This window comes from Mesoplodon densirostris, chromosome 4 (genome assembly GCF_025265405.1).
Source record: "Mesoplodon densirostris isolate mMesDen1 chromosome 4, mMesDen1 primary haplotype, whole genome shotgun sequence".
NCBI classification, from domain to species: domain Eukaryota; kingdom Metazoa; phylum Chordata; class Mammalia; order Artiodactyla; family Ziphiidae; genus Mesoplodon; species Mesoplodon densirostris.
The window spans coordinates 164820279-164832778 of NC_082664.1; the positions used below are offsets into that span (position 1 = coordinate 164820279).

A 12500-nucleotide genomic window follows, 5' to 3' on the forward strand; every position below is an offset into this window, starting at 1 on the left:
ACTTTAAGTTAAGTCATGATCTTGGGTTAGTCAATTGTCTCTTAGATACGACACCTAAAGCTCAAGTAACCAAAGAAAAAACAGATAAACTGCATTTCATCAAAGTGTAAAACTTCTGTGCTTCAAAGGATACCATCAAGATGGTAGAAAGACAGCCCACAGAATGGGAAAAAAGTTTGCAAATCTGATAGAAGACTTGTATGTGAAATATGTAAAAAACTCTTACAACACAATAATTAAAAGACAAATAGCCTAATTTAAAATAGGCAAAGGATCTGAACAGACATTTCTCCAAAGATGTGTATACAAATGGCCAATAAGCACATGAAAATATGCTCAACATCATTAGCCATCAGGGAAATGTAAATCAACACCACAATGAGATACCACTTCACTCCCGCTATGATGATTATAATAAAAGAGATAATAACAAGTGTTGGTGAGGATGTGAAGAAACTAGGACCCTCATACATTGCTGGTAGGAATGTAAAACAGTGTAGCTGCTTTGGAAAATAGTTCCTTAGAAGGTTAACCACAGAGTTCCCATATGACCCAATAATTTCACTCATAGGTATATAATCAAGAGAAATGACACATAGGCTCACACAAAAACTTGTACACAAATGTTCACAGTAGTAGTATTCATAATAGCTCCAAAGTGGAAACAACCTAAATATCTATCAATTGACGAATAAATAAAATGTAGTGATTCCATACGACAGAATGTTTTTCAGCCATAAAAAGGAATGAAGCACTGATACATGCTACAACATGGATGAACCCTGGAAACATGCTAAATGAAAGAAGCCAGCCACAAAAGGCCAAAGATTGTATGATTCCATTTATATGAAATATCCAGAAGAGACAAATCCATAACACAGCAAGCAGATTAGTGGTTGCCAGGTGACTGGGGGAAGGAGGGACTGGGGTATGGGATTCCTTTTGATGAAAATGTTCTGGAACTAAATAGTGATGATGGGGGCACATCTTGTGATGATGGTGGCACATCTCGTGAATATACAAAACCTGCTGAATTTTATAATCATGAAGGTGAGTTTTATGGTCTGTGAATTACATCTCTATTCACCACCACCACGTTTGCAGTCTTGAAATCCCCAACAGGTAAGTGTGTAGGATAGCTGGGTTGTTGACTGTCACCCTGGGTCCAAAGGCTGACAAAGCCCAGAAGACTAGTTTGCAGAGTTCTGCTCTGGACTCGGTAACACTGCACTGCTATACCATGCAACCATTTTACTGTCCGCTGGGCGCACATTTTGTCTGATGCTCAGTACATATTTATGCTATATTATTCAAACATTACGAACATTGTTGCTTGCACATTATTTTGTGGGCCAACTTAGGAACTACTCTGGCAAAGAAGCAAACTTTGAGGCCTTAGGTAAGGAAAGATGACTATATGCTAAAGAAATAAAAATAACCACTTAATGAGGATGAGAGAAAGAAATGCCTATACATCTTCACACTCATTGAAGAAGAGTGAAGGGGGGAGAAGGGTGCTAATCTATACAGAGTGATCAGGAAAGGCCTGTTTAATCTGGTGACGGTTGAACAGAGGCATGAAAGTAATAAAGTAGTAAGCTACATGTACGTTTAGGTATTTAGAGACAGCATGTGAATTATATGCAGACAGCATAAGGAAACAGGCAGCCATTCCTTTGAAAGTACCCCAGACGGTAACTTATTAGGTAAACTTTTAACTGGCATTGGTTGACATCAGACAAACAGTTTACATTATTACAGGCAATCACAGTAGAGTGCTGCCCCGGATGAAAACGAACCATAGGTTAGTTACATCAACGGCTGGCTACCCGTCTCCACCTGAGTGTTGTACATCCAGAGAAAAGAACTTTATCCACCTAGATTTTTATCTTCTAGATTTCCACGCCCTTCTATTAATAACATATACGTCAGAGAAGGAGTTTCCTCCACTTTTAGTTCTGACATTTAAGAGAAAGTAACTCTCAGGCAACCAAGCAACCCCATTTAGTGCACAATATAGAATCTGTCTAGAACCGTACAAAACACCTGGATTAAGTCAAAATTTCTACCTCCTTTAAAGTGACGTTCTGACCCAAACTTCTTCTTTTTTTTAAACATCTTTATTGGAGTATAATTGCTCTACAGTGGTGTGTTAGCCTCTGCTCTACAACGAAGTGAATCAGCCATAAATATACATATATCCCCATATCTCCTCCCTCTTGCCTCTCCCTCCCATTCTCCCTATCCCACTCCTCTAGGTAGACACAAAGCACCGAGCTGATCTCCCTGCCTGACACAAACTTCTTAAAAGCAGAGAACTGCAGTGCTTAAAAGTACACGTGCCACCAGAAGAGCAGATAGGCGGAGCTAGATAATCTCTACTTTCCTCTATGAAAAGATTCATAATCTGGATTCCCAGGAGACAAAATGTCAGTAACACCTAATTTAGAACAAGAGGTCCTCCCCCGACCCCCATGTGAGTATCTTGAGGGGCAAAGGGGCATCTAGTTGCTTCAGATTTACATGACACTTTAAGGCATTTATGTTATCTGCTGGGTCCCCTAATGTTTCTCTTTACAGCTGCCCTCAGATTTTCAAAGGGATTGTTGATGGGCTAAAAAGGTGAAAAAGCCCTATTCTGAAGGATGGTTCCTCATCCACCCCTTTTCATCTAAGTTAGCTAAACTCAAGTACAAAACAGTCCCAGTAATAAAAAATCGACCCTCAGTTGGCAAATGCTAAACTATTTATAAGCAGTTGTTTCAAACAGACTGTATTTTTAAATGTCTAGAAAAACAAAAAACAAGCTCCAGACATAAATTACAAAAAAAGAAAGAAAAAAGTGGCTAACAGGGCTGGGCCTCTCGAGGGTAATTACTTGGAATGCAATCAGCCCCAAGGGGGAACAGTATTCTCTGGCAATCTATTGACTGTGTTAAAAACAAAAATGGGATTAAAGAGTGATTTCAGAAGTCTATTCTTTACCACGTGATTCCCAAAATGTTCAGGATTGTGAAAGCATGTCAAAAATGTTACTGAAACAGGAAAAGAATATTATTCTTAGCACCATTTCAGAAACAGAAGCTAAATAGTGCGGTGTGGGGCTGGTCACCAGCACAGGTCTTCAGAGACCAGAGAGCTCTCCATGCCCAGCTGCATGCTTGTCTCCAACACTACTGGGATAGAACTTTCCTAAGCCAACTCCATGCTATTTTGAGATTTAAAAGTAAAGTTTAATTTGAATTTTATCCACTTCATTAGCTAGAACTTAAGGTCATCTACATTTTGCTGCTAATAGGTGTATGTTATACGTAAAAAACCCCACAAAACCCCCCATGTACATAACGCCCCACGTACATAACGCTGAGTGTTCTAATTCACATAATCTGTTTTCTGTTTTCTTTTTTCTTTTTTTTTTTTTTTTTGCGGTACACGGGCCTCTCACTGTTGTGGCCTCTCCCGTTGCGGAGCACAGGCTCTGGACGCGCAGGCTCAGCGGCCATGGCTCACGGGCCCAGCCGCTCCGCGGCATGTGGGATCTTCCCAGACCGGGGCACGAACCCGTGTCCCCTGCATCGGCAGGCGGACTCTCAACCACTGCGCTACCAGGGAAGCCCTCACATAATCTGTTTTAACCTACTTTGGTTTGAGCAGAGAAGGTCTATGATGTGTCAGATGTGTGATTTTTCCAGGGCACAAAAAACTCTAGTGAAGGAAAATGTCACAGGATTCTTTGAATTCCTGTACAGTGTTGAGCAGCAGTGTCTAACTAGCTTTGTGAGCGTGGGCAGTTCAGAAGTTCAAGTATACAGCAAGTGCAAAGTAACCACTATTCCTGCCCTGGGGACCTTATACGCAGATAACCAGAAGGGCAAATGCCTGCTAGAAAGATAATGCAATACCAGGGTGTTTTAAATGAGGCACAAATCACATCCACTTGGGAGGCAGGGAAAATAGAAAAGACTTTTAAAAAGCTACTATTAAAAGGCAGTTTGATACTAAGATATGATTTAGAGACCAAGAAGGCAGGGCAAGCATTCTGAGTAGAAGGAACCACATACATGAACAAAAGCAGAGATACTAACTGGGGGAACGGTTGAGAAATTACAGGAGAGTTTGGCAAGCCCTGGGGCTCTCAACTTTTCCCTCCCTACGCCCTCCAAAAAAAAAACCCCAAACAAACCCCACATATACTGGATGATATTAACAATTAACAAACACATTTCCAAAGGCTTACACAGATTCGGCTGGATGCCTGCCCCTTTCCCCCAAATACGCTGGCAAACTAAGCACTCAACAACCTTAACCAGCAGGCCACAAACTCCTGCTGCTAGGCACGTTCCTCTTGGGTTTAGCACTTACAATTCTCCACTGAAGGGAGGAAGATAGACGATCACATTTTCACAAACTTGTATATTTGAGTATTAGGAACAACAGCTGGATTAAAGTTAAGTGGGAGTAAGATTCAAGAAGTTAAACTGAGAATCTCAAAAGTCAGGCTGTAGAGTTTGCGCCCAGGCTCCTCATCATTCACTTATTACCATACCCGAGTCCCTGCAGCTTGCTGAGCTTGCAAAGTGAAGCAAAAACCAGAGCAAGAAATCACACATTGGTTAATCTCTCCCAGCTAATAGCTGAGTATTGTAAACACCATCTATACTCAACCAAAAATGTAGGAGCTCAAATCGTAAGCAAAAACTTCTGATTGACAAATGAAGGTCAGGCAGCTGGAACAGTTTAATAACGGAATAGAGAAATCAATGAGGCAACTTGAAAGAAATTAAGTGGGAGATCAATTTTTGCAAAAAATAACGATTGTCATTAATAGGCATGTCTAAAATGCTATTCTACATTCTTTCAGAAAAACTACACAGAAAAGCCACTTGATTTATAATGAACAAAGTACCAATTAGTTTTGTTATATTTAATAATCTTGGTTAAAATCATAAAGCTTCAAAAATTTTAGTTTTTTTAAAGATAATATTTTGATCAGTCTTCTTTTGTGCCATCTATGGTAAAATTTTGGTATCCACATCAAATGGATTAACTTTAAGTGAGCTTTTCTTTGCTGACAATTACCCTCACATAACTTCCTGAAGTTATGCAAAGCCACTGAAAGCCTTCTTTTTTCTTTTCTTTTCTTGTAGGTGTAGGGGTTGGATGGGCAGGGAGGGACTGACATGTTACTGAAATTATACATGGTGATTTATGATCATTAACCAAGTGATTTACAATCATTACCTTTAGTTCTGGTTGAGCAAGAGTGAACTGATTGTAATTACCCCTTGGAAAAGTTAATTGGTTACAGCCACAGAGTAATAAGACCAGTAAAGAAGATCTTGTAATTGCCCAGGAAAGAGATAACATAGGTTTGGACGAGGGTGGACCAGGAACAAGCAGATTTAATTCCTTGCAGATGAGGCTTTTTTACTTTTCCTAAAACAGTTTCTGGGGAAGGGGTTTCCAAAGCTAGTTCCAAGAAGGAGATGATCTTAAAGAAAACTGGGAGAAAGGGGTGGTGCAGTGTTCAAACTTGGAAACACTGAGTTTGAGATGTTGGTAAGATATCCCAAGTGGGGAAAACCAACAGGCAGTTGGAAACACTAATCTACAATATTAATTATATTATGGATTCAGAGAAGGAAATGTTTTTTCATTATTTAATTTGGAATTGCTCAATTACCCCCCTATCACTTTGGCTACAGATATTTTTCGGCCCTCATGAGAAAAAGCAACTATTTCCACTGCTGTAAAGGTTTCATTGAAAAAACTTGATTAATATAAACAGTTGATGGCTAAATGAAGAAAAGGTACACATGGTGGCAAATAAATAATGAAAGCGGGGCTTCCCTGGTGGGGCAGTGGTTGAGAGTGCGCCTGACGATGCAGGGGACACGGGTTCGTGCCCCGGTCCGGGAAGATCCCACGGAGCGGCTAGGCCCGTGAGCCATGGCCGCTGAGCCTGCGCGTCCGGAGCCTGTGCTCCGCAACGGGAGAGGCCCGCGTACCGCAAAAAAAAAAAAAAAGCGAATTTAGCTGTACCCATTCAAAATACTGGAGTGTCTGTTTGTAATGTCAATTTATTCGATGCTGGTTAAATGTGTAACAAGGTACTTAAAAATCAGCTGTGAGTAATACTAAAATGTCAGCACTTCTAAAGTATATAGCCTGAATAAAAGACATCTGCATCAAATCCCTTCCCTGTAGTGTCTATATTTAAGTTTACAAACTTAGCTGCTTCTTTACAAATAACTGCAATTCTCACCTCAACCTCTACACGCAAGTTTTCTGGGCTTCCTCCCAGACTGACTACGTTCCCAGTTTCTACTTTCTCCTATACATCTATTAATTCCTATCTTCAACAGAAAATACCTTACCCAAATTAACCCCTTCAGTGCTCACATTGCCTTCAGCTACAACTTGTTTATTTCTAGGTCACATCAAAAACAAATATTTGAGTGACCACTCCATCCGGTATCAAGTCTCTCTTAGATCTGGCAGCCTGGCACCATTCTCCCAGCATCTATGGAATCTTGCTTCTTTTCCCCATCAAAACAGAAAGGATTGCGTAATCGTGGATCTCAGAAGTGCTACCGACCCACTACCGCCGCCCCTGCCCCAACATACTCTGCAACGGCACACTCCACTTACCTCCGCTTTGAAAATGTATGTTTAAAAGCTCTGCTCCCAATTAAACCACTTAGGAACACTTTTTGAGCAAAACAAAACAGGAAACAACGCATATTCCCGGTGGGGGGGGGCAGGGTTCTAACGACTAATGGGCAGAGAATCCTGTAATTATACGAATGAATACCTTTCTAAAGAGGCTTGTAATCGGTGGGGTTCTCACCTCTTTCTAATTTAAAACGACTTAAGATGAGCCAGTAAGAATATGCAATTTTAAGGAGCTATCCGAAATGTGCGCCCTTAGGCAAAGGTGCCTGGGACAAGCCCAAGGCACGTAACTGTAAGAAGCAAGGCTAGGTTTAAAAGGCGTTTCTCAGCAACTAGTCATTTCTCTTTTCATTCATTTAAAGAAATAAATAAAAGTAAACTTTTTCGTTACTCTACTTTCTGACCGCCATCTGATACGCCCTTACGAAAGGAGTAGGGAAAACATACGATAGGGTGATAGGGGACGGACGAAGAAAAGGGGAAAAGAATGGTATAACAAATTCGACTAGCAATCCTTACAGTCTTGTGAATCCAGCATGGCATGGGTACGGACACGATCTGGCTGTGTTTTTGCAAGCTGCTACTTTTGCGAGGCTAGAATAAATGAACTTGACGCTCAAGGCGACACCTCTCCTTTCCTCTATTCTCCCAAATCTACCTCCTCTACCACCTCCAAAGTCCAACTCCCCAGGACCGTACAGACGGGCTCGTTCCCTCTCTCTCACAACCCTCCCCCACCAGAGAAGCGGGGCCATGCCTCCCTTTGCAGATGCCTCCACCACTGCATTCACGCTAACATTTCACTCTGATGCTTCCTACTTTCTGTACCCCGAGTAGCCCAGCTCTTCCACCCCAGTTCCTGGTTTGCCTCTGAACCTGCCCTCCTTTCCGCACCTCGCGGGACGCGAGCTGGGTTCGCAGCCGGGGAGACACGCTCCGCTGCCGGCATGCTCCAGGTGTGCTCCCTCCCTCCCCCGCCAAAGAGACCCTGCACTTGATTGGCCCGCGCCGAGTTACCTACTCCCAGGCGTGGGGCGAAGGGATGGGTACTCCTTTAGGAAGGGGGAGGAAAGGAGAAAGCACGGATCCAAGGTAGCAGTCTCAGAAGATGCGGGGCTACTGCGAGAGCCGCAGGCGCGCCTCGCGGTGATGAGAGAGGGTGCGCGCTCGCCCCCTCGCGGCACCCGTAGCACCCCCGCTGGTGACCTAGCCGCAGAGGATTACCTTCCGGGGCAGTGCGCGGCTGGGCGAGAAGAGGATCCCTGCATTTACAATCCTCGTCTCAACAGTTCTGGAATTTCTCTCCCGTGGACAGAACTCTGTGTGTGTGTGTGCGTGTGCGTGTGTGTGTGTGAATGTACACTAAAAAAGCACGCCCCAAGATTCTCTCCGCTCCTTCTTCGCGCCTTCCTCCTTGCTTTATAGACCGGAAGTGTCCTTTAACCAAACCAGCTCGGCGGGCACTTCCGGGACGGGAGACCAGGGTTCCGGGAGGGTGCTGGGAGGAGAGGGAGAGGCTGCGGCGGCGGCGGCGGCGGCAGCGGCGGGGGCGGCTGGAGGATGAAGAAGGAGCATGTGCTGCACTGTCAGTTCTCCGCGTGGTATCCACTGTTCAGAAGCCTCACAATCAAGAGGTGAGACGAGAGGGGTTACGCCGGGGCAGTGGGCAAAAGGGGATTGCGAAATTTGGAGCGACTCCCAGCTCCATAAAAAAACTGCAGGCCTGGATGGGAGCGCCAGGGCCGAGATTTTGACTTCCTAAGTGGTATTTCGGGTGGGGAGATGGATGAAGTCGATCCATGTTTGCTGTGCCCCCTGTTGTGCATCAAGGAGGGTGCTGGGGAGGTAGAAGGGCAGTGTCGTGGCTCAGTGAAGGTCAGAGGCGGGCTGAGGAGCAGATGAAGCTAGTTTAGGCTTGGGAGTTCACCTTCACTGCCTTTAGAATTGCCAGCGGGGAGAGATGATCAGCAGAACTGGGTAGTCTGGGCTTTGCCACTGACTAACCCACTGGGGGACTTGATAGTTTTTGGTCACTATCAAATGAGAACAATGATACAGACCGAACCTCAAATTCCATTGTGAAGCTCCAACATGATAGTGTAGATGGAAAGCATTAGTAAAGTATACTTATGTGTTGTTAGGGATGGAAACCATCTGGAAGAGAAGTGGAACAGGATTTGTTTTCTAGTTCTCTGACCCACAACAAGGAATCTATGACCAGTTTGCAGGGCAAGCAGAGGATTAACTGTTTCATCCTTCACCCGGTCATTCGAGGTAATGTAGGCAAGGCAGCTAGGAGAATATCCCCAAATGTTCAAAAGCAGTTGTGACATCTGGAGCATGGTGCAAGGGTAGGCTTTCCCACACTAAGGCGGATAGATCAAAGAGCTGCGTATCCACGGGTAGCATTTTCTGTCTTTTGGCGCTCCCCCTTTAGGCCTAGATTGCCACTTTTTTAGATATGCATCTTCCCTTTTCTTTCTTGGTGCAGACAGTGAGAATACAGAGAGGGAAACTTTTGAGATCCTGAGTGTTTGGACTAGCCCAAGGAGATTATTCAAAAGACAGTTCTTTTCTATCCTGTTATTCATACATAGAATCAGCTCCCAGTTATCCAGGGTGTAAGGGAGGTTAGAGCATCTCGAAGGAGCTTTGCATTTGAAGATGGTTGAAGTCACACCAAAACAGAAGGAAGAGCTTCAACAGCAGCAGTGGACTTTATCTTCTTATATGATGTGCCAGTCCTTCATTATCTTGCATAATCGAAAGAGGCTTAGGGTCTGAGATGATGCTAGAATTATTTATTTTGTATTGGTGTGATAGAAGGTATATTTGTGAGCCTGTCAGACATTTTCACACGGAGTTCACTCGAAGCTGCCATGTGCTTTGTGTGCAGGCACCTTTTGTCACCTCTGGCGGAGTTTTTCTTTGCCTTCAGCAGTAAAGTATAATGGTTAAGAATTGGACTCCAGAGTCAGGGCCATCTGTCTGGCTTGGAATTTTGGTTCCACCAGCATCTTGTGCAAATCGCTTAATCTCTCTAAGCCCCATCTGGAAAATTGAGAAAATAGTAGGATTGTCATGAGAATTAAATGAGATAAAGCATTAAAAATGCTTGCCACTGTTTCTGGCATATAGCACAAAAAGCTGCCCATTGTTAATGTTTTTGATTGAATCAAAGCTCCATTGAAGCAAAATAATTTTAGTTCACTTAAAATGTGTACCATTCATGTGAAGCTGGGAGTGAAAAATAAACCAAGGGGTGGGATTTTTTTTTTTTTTACCGGTCCACAACTAAGCTGTGTTGCCTGAAAGTATTCTTTCCTCTGTCTTTGAACTGTAACTCTAGTTAGTTCTGTGGTGTCATCACTGGAACCCAGCATATGGCAGGATGTCCCTCCACGACCCAGGTCATTCTGGTGGAGTTGTGTTAGGTTTGTCATTGTCATTGTCAGCTTTAATGCTGAGAAACCATATTCTGGTTATTGACTCAGCCTTATTATTTGGTGTTTATTAATCAAGGTTCAGAGATGATTATGGAGGAAAGAATCATTTTTTGACATGTTCTAGAACTTTGACTCAGGCTTAAGAATAAGTAGCTAGATGACTGGGCCATCCACTCTCCTTTCTAAATGTTTCTTTCTTCAAATATGAAAGTTATAAATAATCTTTTAAAGGCCCCTTCAACCTCCATTCCATTAGATTAGCTTGTCTTTGTGTATAGAATTATATCGACTTGATGGGATAGGTACTTTGTCATTAAATCTTTTACATCTTTCGTTCAGGCCTCATGGAGTCTTGCCTGCATTGTGGATTTCAGTGACTGATTTAAGCTCTTTTCCGACAGCCTCAGTACCTTTGGGTCAAATACGCCTGGCCATGACTTGTTTATGGCCTCAGTCTCTCAGGCATGGTTCCCTTTTCTTCAGAATTTTGGTGGCCTTTGGTACATCTGCACTTGGTATAGTACTTATCATATTGTACTGTGATTTTTTTTTTCTTTTGTATCCTTTCCCACTCCTAGGCATTCAGTTCTTAACGGAGTCATCTAGGATTTCTCCATGACTTAGGTAACATAATGCAAGGTCACGTCATTAGGGCGACTTTAGAACTGTGACAGCAGGACTCAGGGACTCATGAGAACGATGCAGAATCTAACTCGGAGAGGCTCATACATGTAAGAGTTGTAGACCCTCCAAATAGGAAAAATATGCAGAGAATTCACAATGGAATCAAACAGTAAGTAGATGTTTCAAATCCAGTCAAGGGATGATGCAACCTGGAGGGAAAGTCAGGATTCACATCAGACTTGAGAATTAGTGTAACTCAGAAACAAGGGACGTGAACTCGGAAATCATCGATCTGGGGACTCAGAGATGTTATTGACATAGAAGAGGGCTCTCTCTGCTCTTATTGTGGTCAGGAAAATCACCCTAGATGTCCAGGAACCAGCATCCCTGCCGATATTTCTCAGTCTCAGGCCCATGAGAAGGTAAACTTCAAATTCTCTTAGGAAGCTCATGTCTAATTCTCTTGGGATGACATTGTTGGGTAAGTATCTTTAACCCCAGGAAGAGCTAGAATTATATATAGAGGTGATGAAATAATTCAAACTTGAGGGTTTTTTCTCCTGTTAAGTTTAGTTAATATCCTTAAGAATTTGCCTTTTTGAGAACAATTGGCATATGTATAACAGGTTAGCCTTGTGTTTCCAATTTAAATTGTGTAATTGGTTTAGAATTGTAATACGTTAAAAGATATAAGAAAATTTTTTAAGTTTTTCAATTTCAATTGGAATGTTTGCAAGAACCTTAGATTCACTGTACTTACAGTTTAATTCACTGGTTTTGTAAGAGTTAAATACTTGGAAAGGCTTACCTGTAATTAGACAATTGACATATTTAAAAAGAAAGTTGAATAGATTATTTTTACAAGAGTTAAAAAATTTAAAGCAACTTTTAAGTTTCAAAGACTCACTTGAAACTTTGTTAAAATTTAGCAGATTTACAAATAGAAGAATAAGTTTTGGTAGTTGAACTTAAAAGCCTGAAGAAGAAGTAAGCTTTTGAATGTGAAATTGTAATTTTGGTAAATCAGATATTAATTTCTAAAACTGAAGTAGCTCGTGAATAATCCTTCCTGTGCACAAAATTCATCTGTAATGTGCCAAAAAACTTATTCAATAAATAAATGAAGCATACTATTATAAGTCAATGATGGTCTCTCTGAAAGCAGGCCAAAATCGTTTTCAGTTTTTAAAAAATACATGCCTCAAGATCAAAGTAATAGCATTTTAGGTATCTGTGGCAGGATTTTTGATGATTATTACAGAATAAAAAACCAAATTATCCCATATGTTTTTTCAAGTGATATCAAGTATGGCTTTGCCATTCCTTTTTTTTTTCCCAAAAGAAAAAAACGTATTTAATAAACAGTAATACAAGTGAATGTTTATAACATGATCAGTGATTATTAACTAGACAACAAGATGATGGTAAATGAGGCTTGTATATCAAATATAAGGAGTAAAGCTTATTCATTTATTTATTTAGGCATTTGATGCCTTCCCATGCAGCTTTCTAGTTTTCTCACATAGGCTTTGCCATTCCTTAATTATTATTGCCTGAAACCAATTCAGCTGAAGCATGCCCAGGTAAGCAGCTGTGTACTCTGGTGATCAGGTGAATAGAATGCACATCCAAACATACCGTGAATTCTTAGCCTTACACACTCATTGCCAACCAAAGAATGGTTTCCACATCTTTTTTATTTTTATTTATTTTTTTGTGTGTGTGGTATGCGGGCCTCTCACTGTTGTGGCCTCT

At 41.9% G+C, this 12500-nt stretch overlaps 2 protein-coding genes across 6 annotated transcripts in view; one reads left to right on the plus strand and one right to left on the minus strand.

The window, feature by feature from the left end:
* NUDT5 (nudix hydrolase 5) overlaps positions 1 to 8086 on the minus strand; it is a 24108-nt gene extending 16022 nt beyond the window's left edge. For 2 of the 5 annotated variants that reach the window (XM_060097620.1, XM_060097616.1), the window contains exon 1: positions 7693 to 7849. The gene's annotated coding sequence lies outside the window, so the exon portion shown is untranslated. Of the gene's footprint in view, positions 1 to 7569; positions 7635 to 7692; positions 7850 to 7899 lie in introns of those variants that run through there. The other 3 variants (XM_060097619.1, XM_060097617.1, XM_060097618.1) reach the window with 3 other exon arrangements.
* Positions 8087 to 8164: 78 nt separating this feature from the next.
* CDC123 (cell division cycle 123) overlaps positions 8165 to 12500 on the plus strand; it is a 57035-nt gene continuing 52699 nt past the window's right edge. Inside the window, exon 1 of the mRNA XM_060097615.1 lies at positions 8165 to 8309. Within this exon, the coding sequence (XP_059953598.1) occupies positions 8236 to 8309 (74 nt within the window). The 5' untranslated portion in view covers positions 8165 to 8235. The remainder of the gene's footprint in view (positions 8310 to 12500) is intronic.